We start from the raw sequence: 17,367 nt of genomic DNA on the forward strand, positions 1-17,367 counted from the left end.
CTCTGTCTCTCTCTGGCAAGTGTACTTAGGAAAAGAAAAGCAAAAACAAAGAAAAGAGATGGTAAATGTTATGTGTATTTTACCATAGTAAAACAAATGAAACCCTGTACCTTTTACCTCTTACCCAGTATTCTCCGTGCCATGCCCACTAGCCCTAATCAGCCACTAATCCACTTTCATTGTTACAGTTTTGCCCATTCTAGACTTGTTATGAAAGGAATCATGTAATATGTGGCTTTTGTGATTGGCTTCATTTACTTAGTAAGTTTTCAAGGTTCATCCAAGTTAGGGCATGAATCAGTATTTCATTCTTTTCTTTCTTTTTAAAGGAGAGTTTTGCATATTGGACATGTGTACTTGCTGAAGAGATAGAGAGACAGAAAGTGAGAAATCACCCCTCAGAGGGGATGACCTTACCTCAATCCCTTCTCCATTCTCTTCTCAGGACTTTTGGAACGTGTGCCCAGCATGAGTTTCAAACGCTGGGACCAGGATTCAAACCACAGTTGGCCATGTGGGAGTCCAGCAGTGTGTAACCATTATGCCATCTTCTGGTCCCAGTAATTTCATTCGTTTTTTTTTTTTTTTTTCTTTTTTCATTTTTTGAGAGGATTTTGCTATAGGGCGTTGTGCGCTCGCCAGAAAGACAGAGACAGAGACACAGAAAGCAAGAAATCACCCCCAACCCCTGGGGGGATGGTCATGCCTCGGTCCCTTCTCCTCTCGGGATCTTGGGCATGCATGCACACACGCCTGGTGTGAATTTAAGCTGCTGGCTCTGAGACTGGAACTGCCATCGACAACATGGGAGGGAGTCCAGCTACGTAGCCATTATACCTACTGCTGGTCCCTTTCATTCCTTTTTATGGCTCAATAATAATTGTGTGTGTGTGTGTGTGTGTGTATAATGTAACACTTTCTATTTATTCATATATGAGTTAATAAGCCTGTTATTTCCAGGGTTTGTATAGTTTTAGATTTAACTGAGATCCTAAGAGTCTAAGAAGTTGAGGCCAGCAGTGGTGCAGTGGCTGAGGCAGCTGGATCCCCATGGCTAGCTCCACAGTTTGAATCCCAGGCTTTGTGAAAAACATGCTGTGTGTGTGTGTGTGTGTGTGTGTGTGTGTGTGGGTGCCCAAAATCCCAAGGGGAGAATGGATAAGGCAGGATTACAATGTGGCCATCTTCCGTGGAGGAGTGGTGCTTTCTTACTTTTACTTTTCTCTTTGTCTCTCTCCAGTGAGCGCATACACCCTATAGCAAATTTAAAAAAAAGTCTAAGAAGTAAAAGCCTACTCTGCCTATATTAAATAAAGGAAGACTAACTATAACTGTATGCAAGACAATTTAACAGGTTTCTGAGGACAAGGAAAGATATACAGCTACCTCTCATGGGGACTGACCCTTAGAACAAACTGAAGAGCTGGCCTAGCTGTGTTTCAGGATCACAAGGCCCCTCATCTCTGTGTCTCTCTATGTCTACTCTAGTCTGCCTGTACACTGACACTCCGTGTTCCCTCTTAACTTTTCTGTCATGTATCCTGGACATTTTGCGATCCAGTTCCCTGAATTATGGTTAGAATTCGTTAGAAGTATGCTTTTTTTGGTTGTTCTTATGAATTTTTTTCCCCATCCTGTTTAGGTGGTTTCCTATAAACATGATTGTTTGTTGGACTTGATCTCACAGCCGGGTGAGGACTTCTTTACTGATAATGTCAAGTTCAGGTTATCCTCCCAACCAAGGAGCATTCAGCACAGAACAAAGTCGTTATCCTCCCCACTCTGTACAGTACACCTTTCCCAGCACCCGCCACCAGCAGGTAAGGAATAAATCCACGTAAATTGTATATATGTATTTGTGCTTTCCTTTACCTTTTAATAGATTTGTTGGTTAGAAATCAAGTGTGCCTTTTTTTTATTATGGCAGGAACTCTTCTCAAAAATAGAGAAGTGAAGGTTGAAAATTGTTTGTCTTATTGAATATTACAGCTTTGTGCTAGATTTTAAGAGTTAACAGTCTCTACTTTTGATTGTAGGAGTTGATAGAAAAGTTATCACTTGCCTAGAGTTTTTAGATTAAGACCTGTGTTTATACTCTTAAGCTCTTGTTAAGTTTTAAGCGGGCCAAATAACTTCGCTTGCCTTGAATAATAAGAAAGATAAAGGCCCTTTACATTGAGATATTTATTAGTCAGAAGGTGAGTTTTCATCATTGATTTATCTTGTAATAAAATAAAATGTGAGGTACACTTTTTCAGATTGGATTAAGGTTGTGATATAAGAGATTTGAAGAAAAAATCAGAAAGAATGAAATGGTCATTTTAGAGAATAAAAACATTTATCAGCAAAATATAGTTGAGTCCTAGGTACTGCTGAGGACTCTTTAAGTGTGCTCATGATTATAGAGTAAGATTGATGCGTAATGTTAGTTAAGTACATTTTTGTCGATGCCATTTTTGTTGAAGAAATTGCTTTCTGTTTCTTGTTAGAGAATTTTTATCATTACTGCTTGTGGAATTTTGGTTGCATGTCCTTCCTACTCAGTGCTGTTCATGTGATTACTCGTTTTCTAGGTTATTGTTGCCTTTTCTTTCTTTCTTTTTTTTTTTTTTTTAAGAGAGACTTTGGCTATGGGCATAGGCATTTGCCAGTGAGACGGAGACAGATAGAAAGTGAGAAATCTCTCCCTAACCCCATGGGGTAATGGCCATGTTGCAATTCCTTCTCCTCCATTCTCCTCTCGGGATCTTGGGTACACATACACGTGGACCTGGTTTGAGTTTCAGGGTGATAGGTCTGGGACTTAAACCACAATTGGCCATGTGGGAGTACAGTGCCTTAAGCACTACACCACCTGCTGGCCCTCCCCCTGCCCCTTTTGACAAATTTTTTTTTTTGGAGAGGTTTTTCACTATAGGGCGCATGCGCTCGCCAGACAGAGACAGAGAGACCGAAAGCGAGAAATCACCCCCCAGGGGGGATGGTCACGCCACAATCCCTTCTCCTCCATTCTCCTTTCGGGATCTTGGGCACGCACGCACACACATCCGGCGTGAGTTTTAAGCCACTGGGTCCGGGACGCCAACCGCGGTCGACTACGTGGGAGTCCAGCGACATAGCCATTACGCTAACTGCTGGTTCCCCCCTTTTGACAAATTTTGACAAACTCATGTACCCTTAAAACTATCACCAAAATGAAGATAAAGAATGTTTCTGTCATCCCAGAAATTCTTTTGTACCCCATCCAGGTCAGTCTTCCAGAAAACCACTGATTTGCTTTGTGTCATAAGAGATAATATTTGAGTTTCATATGAATTCTTTTGCTTCCTGTAATATTTTTGAGGTTTATTCATGTCTGTCATGTCTCAAGTAGTTTGTTAACCTTTATACCACTAAGAGAAAGAAGTATTGCTTATTGTCGGTGTCTTTTTTTTTTTTTTTTTTTTGGAGAGGTTTTTGCTATAGGGCGCATGCGCTCACCAGACAGACTGGCAGAGAGAAAGCGAGAAATCACCCCCCAGGGGGGATGGCCACACTGCAATCCCTTCTCCTCCATTCTCCTCTTGGGATCTTGGGCATGCACGCACATGTGCCCAGCGTGAGTTTTAAGCCACCGGGTCCAGGACGTGAACTGCGGTCAACTACGTGGGAGTCCAGCGACATAGCCATTACGCTAACTGCTGGTCCCCCTCCTTAGTGTCCTTCTGAGACATATATTTCTAGTTTTTATCAAGTCTAATTTACTATTTTTGTCTTTTATATTTTGCACTTTACTATATCAAAGAAACTTTATTTTTTATTTTTATTATTATTTTTTTTTTTGAGAGGTTTTCGCTATAGGGTGCGTGTGCTCTCCAGACAGATAGAGAGAGACAGAGAGACAGAAAGCGAGAAATCACCCCCCAGAGGGGATGGTCACGCTGCAGTCCCTTCTCCTCCATTCTCCTCTCGGGATCTTGGGTACGCACGCACACGTGCCCGGCGTGAGTTTTAAGCCACCGGGTCTGGGATGCGAACTGCGATCAACTACGGAGGAGTCCAGCGACATAGCCATTACGCTAACTGCTGGTTCCCTATCAAAGAAGTTTTTGCCAAACTTAAGTTCTGCTAAGATTTTCTCCTGTTTTCTTCTCTTAAGTTTTATAATTTTACCTTTATATCTAAGTCTATGATCTAGTTTAAATTTTGTATATTATATGAGATAATGGGTTAGGGTTTAATCTTTCATCATTAAGAATTTTTTTAAAAGAATTATTTTATTTATTATTGTTATTATTTGTTTTAATTTGACCATAGAGAAGAAGAAAGTGAGCAAGCAAGCTGCCAGGTCCGAGACTTGAACTGCAGTCAGCTATGTGGGAGTCTACTGTCTTTAATCAACATGCCACCTGCCAGCTCCTTACCATTAAGAATGGTGTTAGCTTTCCTCTTCCTGTATTTACTTAAAGAGTTTGTGTAGCTTCAGTATTTTTCTTCCTTACATGTTTGATACAGTTTATCAGTGAAACCACCGCGCATAAGATACTATGAACTCAATTTCTTTAATTCAGATCCTCTATTTTGTATAAGTCAACTTGGATAAATTTTGTTGTTAAAGATTTCTAGATTTACTTATCTAAACCATCATCATATTTTTATTGTTTCAGTGCCTTTGAAATGTGGTGTGATGTTATTCCTTATGTTGAAGCTAATTAAAAAAAATCATTTTAGCTAGAGGCCTATCAATTTAATAGATTTTTTTTTTTTGAAGACCAGAGTTTGGTATCATTCTTTTTCATGATTTTATTTTCCTCTTTCATTGATTTTTTTGCTCTTTATTACTTTTTTCTTCTACAATTATATATATATATACACATATATATATAATATATATATGTATGTATACACACACACACACACACACTATTTCTGACACTGTTCATTCATTTATTTTTATTCAAGTTTATTTTTAATATAGTTTTCATTTTTGCCTATTAAACTTTCTTTTAGCGTTGGCCTTTTTTTTTTTTTCTTCTTAATTTACCAAAGGGTATATATGCTTGCTGGGGGGTGGGGTGGTTGGTGGGGGAGGAGAGAAAGTGAGAAAGCATCCCCTATAAGAAACGGTTAAGCTGCAATCCCATCTTCTCCATTTCTCCCTCCTTTCTGGATTTTAGGCAACCATGGGATCTTGCCATGTTATGGGCTGGCCCTTACTGTAGACTTTTGATGATGAATTATCTAAGCCTTTATTGGCCTGAACACATTTTTATGTCAACTTCATGTTTGAAGAGGATTTTCACTGGATACAGAATTCTTGGTTGATAATTATTTTCTTTCAGCACTTTAAAAGTTGTCATTTTGTTGTATTCTGTCATACATGATTTCTGACTAGATACCTATGGTCATTTTTGTTCTGTTTCTTTATATATAAAAATGCCCTTTTTTCCTTATTATTATTATTATTATTTTAAGAGAGACAGAAAGACAGAAAATGAGAAATCACCCCCAGGGGGATGAGACAGAGAAAGCAAGAAATCACTCACAAGGGGGATGGGCACTCCACAATCCCTTCTCCTCCATTCTCTTCTCAGGATTTCAGACCCGCATGTACGGACATACGGACGTGCGCTTGGTGTGAGTTTTAAGCAGCTGAATCTGGTACTTGAACAGCAGTGGACTGTTTGAGAGTCCAACGATGTAACAATTACACCATTAGCTCGTCCCCCCCTTTGATTACTTTTAAGAATTTTCTCTTTATTACTGGTTTTTAGTAGATTGGTTATGATGTGTCTTTGTTGTACTTTTTGAGTGCATGCATTGTTGGTTATTTATTATATTTCTCGCTTCTGTGGATATATGATTTTCATAAAATTTGGCACCATTATTTCTTCAAATACATTTTTGTCACCTCTTTCCATAGTTTACATTTGGAACTCCAATTACTAATAATTCATATTATCTCATAGGTCACAGGTCACTGAACTGCCCCTGGATTTTAAACCATTATCTAAATTTTGCTTTGGCTTCATATTATCTGATCTTTTCTTTCTTTTTTCTTAGAATTATTTTATTTAGCTATATTTATCTGTATATTTTAATTTGACCAGAGAGGGACAGAGCGAGAGCATGAAGTGGGGGGGGGGGGAAGGAAGCAAGCTGGCAGGTACGGGACTCAAAACGCGGCTGGTCATGTTGGAGTTCACTGCCCTTAACTGTAATGCCACCTGCTGGCCCCTCTGATGTTGTCTATTGTATTGGGTCATTGGAAAAGTCATGATGCATTTAATGCGTCATGACTTTTCCAGCGATCCAATAGTTTTCCAACTTTTTATTAATTTCATCCAGTGACATTTCTATTGCAAATACTGTATTTTTTTAAAAGTTTATTTATTTCTTCCATGAGTGTGCATGTGAGGAAGAAAGAGAGAGAGAGACAACACCCAAATAGGCCATGCTTTACTCTAGCCTTCAGTCAGTCCCAGATCGTTGGGCACCTGTGTGCCCAGCATACTTAGGGAGGTTTCTAAACATAAACAGGAACCTTTCTAGGTGGGATTGCCTCACGGAGCACCACACTTTACTGCTGTGCCACTGTCTGGCCCCTCATTTTTCGCTGTGATTGAATATAACTAAGCATTGTTGGGCCAGCAGGTGGTGTGGAGGTTCAAACAGCTGGATCTCACATGGCCGCCTGCATGGTGATTCAAGTCCCAGATCTGGCTTGAAAGACAAGCCGGTATGTATCCGCGCATGCCCAGAATCTTGGAGGGAGAATGGAACAGAAAGGATTGTGGCATGGCCATTCTCCCTGGGGAGATGATTTTGCACTTTCTTTCTCTCTCTCTTACTCTCTCTGGTGCGTACATGGACCCTGTAGCAGAAAATTAAAAAAAAAAAAACTAAAAAGAATAAAACCATAGAAGTGTCTGTGTTGTATGTGTGTGTGTGTGTGTGTGTGTGTGTGTGATGCACACATACATCACACACACACATACATATATATATGTATATATACACACATACATATATAGTCTGGAAAAGTCATGATGTATTTTTGCATAGAAAAAACACATCACGACTTTTCCAGTGACTACACGTACATACACACACACTCTCTCTCTCTCTTCCCCCATGTATATATCTATATATCATTTGTTTCATTTCTCTTAAAGATCAAGTCTTGTGTCTGAAATGGTCTAGAGTCTGAAAATAGCTCCTACATTTTGTCCAGTTTTTTAGCTGTTTATTGTGGTGAGGTAATCTGGACAGTATTATGTGCTCATAGCTGAAAGCTTCTTTTACTTCACTCTTTACTCTTAGATTAATTTGTCTTGCTGGGTATACCCTTTAGAAAGTCTTTCAGAGTTTGGTTGGCTAGTTTTCTGAGTTCTTGAATCCTGAAAAATTTATATTCTGGAAACAATTTGTGTGTGTGTGTGTGTGTGTGTGTGTGTGTAGTCACTGGAAAAGTCACTGGAAATAAATATACACACACATACATACATAACATTTTAAATGTTATACTTTTTTAGTGCTGGCTTTTGTTTTATTCCTTTAAAAAGAATTGGATTCCTTCAGATAGGCAATTAAATTCTTTTTGACGATTGTTTTAAAACTCTTAGGGCAAATCTAGAATAATCTTTTTTCTAGGTCCAGTTTATCCCTCACTTCTTTTTTCTTTTTAATTTTATTTATTAATTATTATTTTTTTTTAGTTTGACCACAGATAGAGAGAGAGACAGAGAGAGAGAGGGAAAGTGAGAAAGCCAGCTGCCAGGTATGAGACTCGAACTTCTCTTGGCCATATTAAGAGTCCAGCATCTCAATTACCATGCCACCTGCTGGCCCTTATTTCCCACTTCTAAGCTTATCTCTTCTGGGATATCTACTGAATGTCCCATGTGTTCAGTGAGGTTTACTTTTACTAGAGGAAGTTTGAATGAATTCTGGCTGGGAGAACTCTAGGAGTTGTTTGTTCTATAGTGCCCTCTAATTGTTCTTTCATGACAAGTTGTTCTTTATGCAGCCATATCACTTTTTTTTTAAGTTTTGCTATAGGGTATGTGTGCTCACCAGAGGGAGACAGAGAGAGAGACAGGAAAGTGAGAAACTATCCCCTTGGGGGAGTGGCCAGTGCAGTCCCCTGTCCTCCATTCTCCTTTCAGGATTCTGGGCCCCTACCACACACATGCCCGGTGAGATTTTCAAGCTGCCAGGTCCAGTACTCTAACTGCACAGTTGACCATGTAGGATCCAGCTGCCTTAACCTTCATGCCACCTGCTGGCCAACCATGTCACTTTTCTGTACACTAGTCTTTATGTTTACAGACTAGAATTCAGCCAAAGACATACACGGGGACCAAAATAGAGGTTTCAGGAAATCTTTCTCTATATTGAAGACGACTCCAGAAATTCTATCTGGCTTCTCCAAACCCATACCTTTGGTTCTTTACTAATCATGGTTGTCTGGCACTATCTGGGTCTCCTCTCAGAACTGCAGTTTGGAAATTGCCTCTGGGCAGAAAGCCTGAAGCTTATAGGTAGGGCTCACCTCATTTGTTTCTTTTCTCTTGAAGATCAAGTCTTGCGTATGGAATTGTCCAGTGTCTGAAATTAGTTCCTACGTTTTGTCCAATTTTTAACTGTTTATTGTGGGAAGGGAATTTTTGACAGTATTATGTGCTCATAGCTGAAAGCTTCTTTTACTTCAGTCTTTCAGAGTTTGGTTGGCCAGTTTTCTGTGTTCTTGAATCCTGAAAAATTTGTATTCTGGAACTCAATTCGTTATCAAATTTGTATTCAAAATTGTTTTCCTCTGAACTTCTAATAGGGTATTTTCTGCTTTTATTCAGTATTGCTGATGAGAAGTCTCCTTTTATTATTAGTTTTGTTACTTTGTAGGAGACCTGTTTTTTATCTCTTGGAACTTGTGGTAAAGCTTTCACTTTATTCTTGGTTTTTTAAAATTTTCATGGTTCCGCTGAAGGTTAATTTTAAAAAATATATCCTGCTTTTTTCCTCTTAGACCTTTTTAAATCTGAGGATTTCATCTTATTTCCGAGAAATGCTGTCCTGTTGTTTCTAAGAATATTGCCTCTTAGCTGTGGGTATTGAACTTTGTATGCTGGATCCTATTTTAAACTTTTCTTCTCCTTTTTTTAGTTTTGCTTTGGGGCACGTGCATTAGCTGGGGTGGGTGGATAATGAGAAAGCACCTCCTTTCCCCAGGGCGGATGGCCACACAGCAAGTCCCTTCTCCATTCTTCTGTTGGGATTCTGGGCATGAATGCACATGTGCCTGACGTTCAAGTCTCTTGGTCTGGGACTCAAAACATGCAAGTCACCCATGTGAGAGCCATTCGCTTTTACCACCACACCACTTATTGGATCCTAACTTGTCTTTAGTTTTTATATTTTTGTGGTCTAGTGTGTTCTGAGAGATCTCCTCAACTTCTGTATTAGCTTTTTTCCCCTTCTTTGTAAATTTGCCATAGTGTGCATGCGCTTATTGGAGAGAGAGGGAGGGGAAAGAGAGAAAGTACCTCTGGGCAAGGGATCCCATGTTAGGGTCCTTTTCCCCTATTCTCCTTTTGGTATTCTGGGCACACACATGTGTTCGCATGCAAGCACGCACCCAGCAGGTTTTTCACGCTACCAGGTTTTAGATTCTCATTCCGCTGTCAGCCATGTGGGATCCAGCCTCCTTAACCACCATGCCACCGATTGACCCCTGTCCTAGTTTTCATTTGCCCTTTACTTCTGCATGTTCAATTCTTGTTCAGTTTACAATGATGAAGTTTTTTGATCACTGTTTTCTTCTTTTTGAGGCTATTAGTGTGTTTATGTTCTTTTTCTATTAGGTTTTCAGGAAAATTGCGATGTATTTTTCTATGCAGAAATGTGTCATGACTTTCCTGACAGCCCAGTACTTAATATTTTGCCTATTTCTTTGGATGCAAGTTCTTTTTTGTTTTGGTGCCTTTTAAAATATTTAAAGTGGTTTGTCTTTTCTTTAGTGTTTTGTTTTTCTTTGTTGTGTTTTCAGCTTTGTAGCTTCTTAGATTGTCTATCAGTTATGTTACGCTGTTACCTGCTTACAGAGAAGGGCTCTGGACCTCTTACCTGCTCTGTGTTTCAGCTTGGGTAGCTCAGTTTTCCCATTTTCAATTGCTTTTAATGATACAGAGTTCAACTGTTGATTGTTTTAGGCTTATGGAGAAGAATTAGATCAACCAAGTATTGAAATAATTGTTTCTGTTTCCATACTCAGTGGTCTATAACTACTTTTATACTTGATTTAATTTTATGATGTTGTTCACTTTTTGGTTAATAACTAATTTATGATTATTTTAATGCTAGGAGTTTGCAGTCCCTGATTATCGTTCCTCTCATCTGGAAGTCAGCCAGGCATCACAGCTCTTGCAGCAACAGCAGCAACAGCAGCTTAGGAGACGACCTTCCTTGCTCTCAGAGTTTCACCCGGGGTCCGACAGGTAATGTTGTTTCTTTTATGTTTCCATCTTGGATTATAATTGTAAAGCATATTTATACTTTCCAAGTGTGTCATATATTTTGTTTATATTGTCTTTATTCTTTTATTAACTGACCTATGACTGGTCATGTGTAGTGGTATTTTGAGGTCTTTTATATTCTTTTATCTTTTGGAATAGTAGTTGCAATAGTTGACAAGCTCTTAAAATGTTTTGAGGGGAAAGTTATGTAGTGGAAAGTCAGGTAAACCTAGATATGTATGCTGGTCAACTGTGTAGCTTTGGTCTCCTAGTGTTTGCACATGTGTCTTTAGAGTACCTGGGATGTTTTTTTTAGGATTTATTTATTCAATTTTATTTGTTGTTATTATTTGTCTTTTAAATGTGACCACAGGGAGACAGAGAAAGTGAGAAAGCAAGCCACCAGGTCCGGGATTCAAACCACTGTCGGCCATGTGCAAGTCCAGTGCCTTAACCACCATGCCACCTGCCGGCCCCAAGCAAAGCCTGGGATGTTTCAGTCTCATCACAGAATTAAATCAGTCTGAAGTTGGGTCCCCACACGTTATTTTATGTCCAGTTTTGCAGGCAATTCTCATTTGCACCTAGGGTTGCAATTCACTGATACAGATTTCGTGTATGAGTTCTGTTTAACTTAAATCAGACACATAATTTGCCAACCCCCCCCCCCCCCAATCCATAGGTTAACATTTCTTGGTTTCTATCTATTTTTTTGTTGTGCAGAAAGTTTTTGGTTTGATGTAGTCCCATTTATTTACTTTGCTTTCATGGCCTGAGCTTTTGGTGATATCAAAAAATCACTGCCAAAACCAGTGATTTTTAGAAGCTTTTCATGTATGTTCTCTCGTCTCAGGATTTTATAATTTCTGATTTTAAATTTAGGTCTTTATACATTTTGAGGTGATTTTTTTTGTGTTAGATAAGGGTCCAAATTAAATTTTTTTTTTTGAATGTGGAAATCCAATTTTCTCTGCAACATTTATTGAAGATATTGCCTGTTGATGCCCTCTTCAAAATTTATTGACCATGTATGATTGGAGTTATTTATTTATTTACTTTTGGGAGAGGGTTTTGCTATAGGGTGTGTGTACTTGCCAGAAAGAGAGAGACAGATAGAGGGCAAGCAATCACCCCCCAGGGGGGATGGCCACACCACAGTCCGTTCTCCTTTATTCTCCTCTTGGGATCTTGGGCGGGCACGTACGTGAGTTTAAGCCACCGAGTCTGGGACTCAAACCACAGTCGGCTACATGGGAGTTCAGTGACATTGCCATTACGCTAACTGCTGGTCCCATGATTGGAGTTATTAATAGACTCTGTTCCAAGTGTATGTTTTATATTTTCTTTTTTTTTTTTTCTTTTTATAATTGCCAGAGGGTGTGTGTGCTAACCAGATGAAAAGGGAGAGAAAAAGAAAGAAAGAGAGAGAGAGAAAGTACCTCCCAGTGGGATGTGTTCACACCAGAATTCTTTTTCCTTCATTCATCCTTCCTACCTGGATTTCGGGCACACATGAACCTGTGCCTGATGTGTGTTTTAGAAATTATCTTTTATTTATTTTTAAGAGAGATTTTTTCTGTATGATACATGCACTTTCTAGAGACACGGAGAGAGAGAAAGTGAGAAATAAATCCCAAAGGGAGGTGGCCACACTGCAATCCCTTCTCCTTCATTCTCCTCTTGGGATTTTGGGCACATAGGCACATGAGCCTGGCATGAGTTTCAGGCCACTGGATCTGGGACTCATGCCACAGTCAACTCCAGCGCCTTAACCACTATGTCATCTGCTGGCCCCTTGATGTGTTTTTCAAGCCACAGGGGCCAGGATTTGAACTGTGGTTGGCTGTATGGGATCCCACACAACTTAGCTGCAGTGCTATAGAACTGGCCTGAACTATTTGAGATTTTTTTTATGTTTCATTTGAAGCTGGGAATTATTTTTTTCTATTTCTGTGATAAATGCAGATGGAATTTTGGTAGGAAATGTGTTGACTGCCTCTATTGATTTGTAGAGTATGGACAGTCTGTGATTCTTCTGAGCCATGAGCATGGTTGGCCCCTCTTTTTACTTTCTGATTATTGTGAATAATACTGCTATGAAAATTTGTGTACAAATTTTTATGTGGACATGTTTTTCTTTCCCTGGCTAATATATTTTGGAGTAAAATTACTGAGTCTTATGGTAACTGTTTGTTTAGCCATTTGAGAAACTATGAGACTAGTCCCCAAGTAACTGTATCTTTCTATTGGTGTTAGTTTTTAAAAGACAGATGCATTTATTTACATTTAAATTTCCTGCTTAGCTCCACCAGAGGACTCTCAGTAGAAGATTGTCTTTGTTTTTACAAAGATTTTCATAATACATTTAGATTTTTAGAAATCTTAAACATTGTTAAGTTACATGTTTACTTATGCAAAAGTAGTTTCATTCTTCTAAAATGAATTGTAATTGCCGAAATGGGGGGAAATGATTTCTTGATAGAGCTTCGCATACACAGTGTCTTTCTTAGTTGTCCTTTGCCTGAGGTTCTTTTCAGTACTGGGTATGCTTCTCCTTCTACCTTTAATAAATCTGACAGGAAGAGTTGCTGGAAGTGAATTTTAACACTTGGAAGTTACACCATTGTAAGATGTGACCTAAAGAAGAGTCTCTAGCTGAGGGGGCAACTTGGATTGAAATTCAAGCCTGGCGTTACATGCCAGGTCCTGTTCACAGGATCACATTTGCTCATAAAAAGACGACCTTGTGAAATCTAATGCAAAATCTTGAGGGCTGGCAGGCTTCTGTGTGCCATATTGACAGGTCTGACCTCTAACCCGCCAGTCTGTTTCAAAGAAGACTGACTGGAGCTTGTTAAGCAAGTAGAAGATTTATTCAAAGCTAAAACATATGGATGGCTATCCAGGAAGCAGAGCCTCTAGAAAACTAGCCAATTTTTTGAAATGGTGGTGCTTGGGAGTTTTCTTTTATAGGGAAAATGGGAAAGGAGGGAGTTAAAAAAGTTTACTTTTCCCCTAACAGCTGACATTGGTTTACAAGACTGTAGTACAAGCTTCTGGTTGGCTTTCTGATGTTTCTACATCAGACATTCCAGTAATATTCCAGTAACAAGCAGGAGGTGGGGTGACAGTGAATAAAATGCAGTCTGTGGTGATTCAGGGTAGTTTTGTTTCAGTGTCAGCTAGTCAGAGAATTCTTTGTTAAGATGTGCCCTTGAGCAGTTACTTTAGATAGGTGTATAGTGGGCCTTACAGAAACTATACATGTACCTATTTGGGCCAGTTTTAGAAGCTCTCCTCATTGCTTAGATGACTTTAAACTATTTTCTTTCTCAAATGTAATGGTATATCCTAACTTTTGATTATCTCTCACTGCTTAGTGGAGGATGAATTTTCAATTAAAATAATAATTGTAATCAACTGTAACTTTGTAGTAGGGTATGAAACTATGAACTCAGTTCTCCTAGTTTGTTCTTCTTTTCTAAGATTCTTTGGCTATTTGGGGTCCCTTGAGATACCATATGAATTATATGATGTTTTTCCATTTCTATGAAAACGCCATAAGGATTTTGATAAAAAGTACGTTGAATCTGAGGACCAGCAGATGGCTTAATGATTACATTGCTAGACTCCCATGTAGTTGACTGCGATTCAAGTCTCAGACCCAGCAGCTTAAACCTCATGCTGGGTGTGTGTACATGTGTGCTCTAGATCCCAAGAGGATAATGGAGGAGAAGGGATTATGGCATGGCCATCCCCCCAGTGGGTGATTTCTTGTTTTCTGTCTCTCTAGTGAGTACGTGTGCCCTATAGCAAAAATCTCCTAAAAAAAAAAAAAAAAAAAAAAGAAAGTACTATAGGTCATTTTGTGTGCATTGTCATCTGAATAGTATTATTAAACCTTCCAGTACATAAACCTTAAGATTTTTTTTACAGTTTATTTAAATTTTCTTTTAATTCTCCCAGCTATGTTTTATAATTTTTAGCATTGAAAATTAGAGCCTTTTTGGTAAAATTTATTTTTTATTCTCTCAGGTGCTATTTTAAATGGAATTTTTATTATTATTATTATTTTAAAGTTTGCTTTAAGTACATTCTCCAGAAAGAGACAGAGAAAGAGAGATGGGGGAAGGAAAGTAATAAAGTGCCCCAGAAGGGAGCATAGCCAGATGGCGGTCTTCGCTCCTCCATTCCTTTCCCTCTTTAGGGTTTTGAGCACCTTTGTACATACACCTGGTGGGTTTCTCAAGCCACTAAGTTTGGAACTTGACCTGTACTCAGCCATATGGTATCCACCTGCCCCAACCACTGTGCCAGTGGCTAGCCCTTGAATTGTTTTCTTAATTTTGTTTTTGGAATATTCAATGCTAGTAGATAAAATACAGCTGAGTTTTGTGTGTTGGTTTTATATTTTACAACTTTGTTGTATCTGCTTATTAGTGCTAATGGGTTTTTGGCGGATTCTTCGGGGTTTTCTACATGAGATCATGTTGTCTGTGAACAGAAATACTTTCACTTTTTCCTTTCTTATTTGGATGTCTTTTATTTGTTTTTCTTGTCTAATGCTCTGACAAGAAGTTACATTATCATACTAAATAAAATTGGCAAAAGCAATCACCCTTGTGTATAAATCTTCCTTCCTCTACCATTTAAAAAAATATTTATTTAATTCCATTTGTTATTATTATTTTGTTAATTTGACCAGAGAGAGAGAGAGAGAGAGAAAGGGGAAGTGAGAAAGCAAGCCACTAGGAGGTCAGGTACTCAAACCATGGTTGGCCATGTGGGAATCCAGTGCCTCTAACCACCAGGCCACCTGCCGGCCCTGTTTTTCTACCCTGTTTTTCATATCACTTTATTTTTTTTTTTTTTGGAGAGGTTTTCACTATAGGGCACGTGCACTCGCCAGACAGACAGAGAGAGACATAGAGACAGAAAGTGAGAAATCACCCCCCAGGGGGGATGGTCACACCGCAGTCCCTTCTCCTCCATTCTCCTCTTGGGATCTTGGGCACGCACGCACCTGCGCCTGGCGTGAGTTTTAAGCCACCGGGTCCGGGACGCGAACTGCGGTTGACTACATGGGAGTCCAGCAACATAGCCATTACGCTAACTGCTGGTTCCCATATCTCACTGTATTTTAAGAAGATAATAGAATTCTTTTTTTTTTTTTTGAGAGGTTTTCGCTATAGGACGCATGCGCTCACCAGACAGACAGAGAGAGACAGAGAGACAGAAAGCGAGAAATCACCCCCCCAGGGGGATGGTTATGCTGCAATCCCTTCTCTTCCATTCTCCTCTCGGGATCTTGGGCACGCACGCACACGTGCCTGGAGTGAGTTATAAGCCACCGGGTCCGGGACGCGAACCACGGTCAACTACATAGGAGTCCAGCGACATAGCCATCATGCTAACTGCTGGTTCCCGATAATGGAATTCTTGGGACCAGCAGTTAGCGTGATGGCTATGTCGCTGAACTCCCATGTAGTGAGCGCAGTGCCTTAAGGCAAAACCTCTTCCCACCCAAGAAAGTTTTTTTAATGGATATTCTTGAGCAACTTTAATTTTTTTTTGCAAATTGAAATCTTCTGTTACATCTTTCATTTCTAGATTGTTTTTCATCACCCCTCCACCAAAGAAACATTTTCTATCACATGTTCAGTAGTACAATAGGGAGTTGTTCACCAGGTCTTCCAAAAGTTCATGGAAAATGCATCTTATGGAAAAACAGTGCATACATTTCTTTTACTTTAATCCTACTTTTCTGCAAATTTTTAAAAGTATCCTCATATATTCTTTGGAGACGAGGGAAGAAGGAGCAGGAGTTTCCTTTGAAAGTAAGCATTATCATTTCATTTGCTCCAAAGTCTAACCAGGGCTGTCAGCAGAGAGTTGTATATCATCTAAAAATTTTCAAGTGTTTATTTCCTTTGTATGTATTAGGCCTCAAGAAAGGAGAACTGGATATGAACAGTTTCACCCAGGCCCATCCCCGGTGGATCATGATTCATTGGAATCCAAACGACCACGCCTGGAGCAGGTTTCTGATTCCCATTTTCAACGTGTCAGTGCCGCGGTTTTACCTTTAGTACACTCGCTGCCAGAAGGGTTGCGGTCTTCTGCAGATGCTAAGAAGGTAAATATTTGTTCTCTTACCCTCGTGGAGTTAATAGGTCTATAATGTTTATTTAGCCATGTTCAGGCACAGTGCCTAAAATGGAAGTCCAATTATCTAGTCTCTAAAGGTTAATGGTATGAGAAAGTAAAAATTTTGTTAAACTAAACTAAAAACCACAGACTTAACGTTGCAGACTTTTAAGGTCAGTACTTCTGACTTTCTGGTAAGTGAAAACAACCTGAGGACTGCTGTAGAGAAGGATTTCTATCGTATAATTCTTTAACATTTTATACTGGCTGACTGGGCTATAAAATGTGATCAGAGATACATAATACTTCCCATTTTGAGGCTGGCAAGTGGTGTGGTAGTTAAGGGTACTGTACTCCCACATGACCGACCATGGTTTGAATCCTGGACCTGGTGGCTTGCATTTTCACTTTCTCTCTTTCTATGTTCCTCTCTGGTCAAATGAAAATAAATAAATAAATAAATAAAGTTAAATAAAATAATTCTTTTTTTAAAAAAAACTGCCCATTTTATTAAATTTAAATTTTAAATAAGCATTGTAAATTCAGTAGCAACTTATTAACATACTATGTAGGATAAAACATATTTTTCAGTAAGGCTTAACTCTGCCTATCATTCTTAAAGAGAAAAATAAAACTGTTCTTAATTTTTATAAGTAACACATACTTAGAGAAAAATGTGAAAATACAGAGCAAAAAAGTGACCCAAATTCTAACTCAGAAATAAACC

The 17,367-nt window shown here is 39.0% G+C and overlaps 1 protein-coding gene across 1 annotated transcript in view; it reads left to right on the forward strand.

Moving 5' to 3' along the window:
• NCOR1 (nuclear receptor corepressor 1) overlaps positions 1–17,367 on the forward strand; it is a 184,559-nt gene that overhangs the window by 27,734 nt on the left and 139,458 nt on the right. The window contains 3 exon segments of the mRNA XM_014589600.2: positions 1,643–1,820; positions 10,342–10,475; positions 16,437–16,629. Coding sequence (XP_014445086.1) covers positions 1,713–1,820; positions 10,342–10,475; positions 16,437–16,629 — 435 coding nt within the window. The 5' untranslated portion in view covers positions 1,643–1,712.

Source organism: Tupaia chinensis, unplaced genomic scaffold (assembly GCF_000334495.1).
Source record: "Tupaia chinensis unplaced genomic scaffold, TupChi_1.0 Scaffold000365_1, whole genome shotgun sequence".
In the NCBI taxonomy this organism is placed as follows: domain Eukaryota; kingdom Metazoa; phylum Chordata; class Mammalia; order Scandentia; family Tupaiidae; genus Tupaia; species Tupaia belangeri.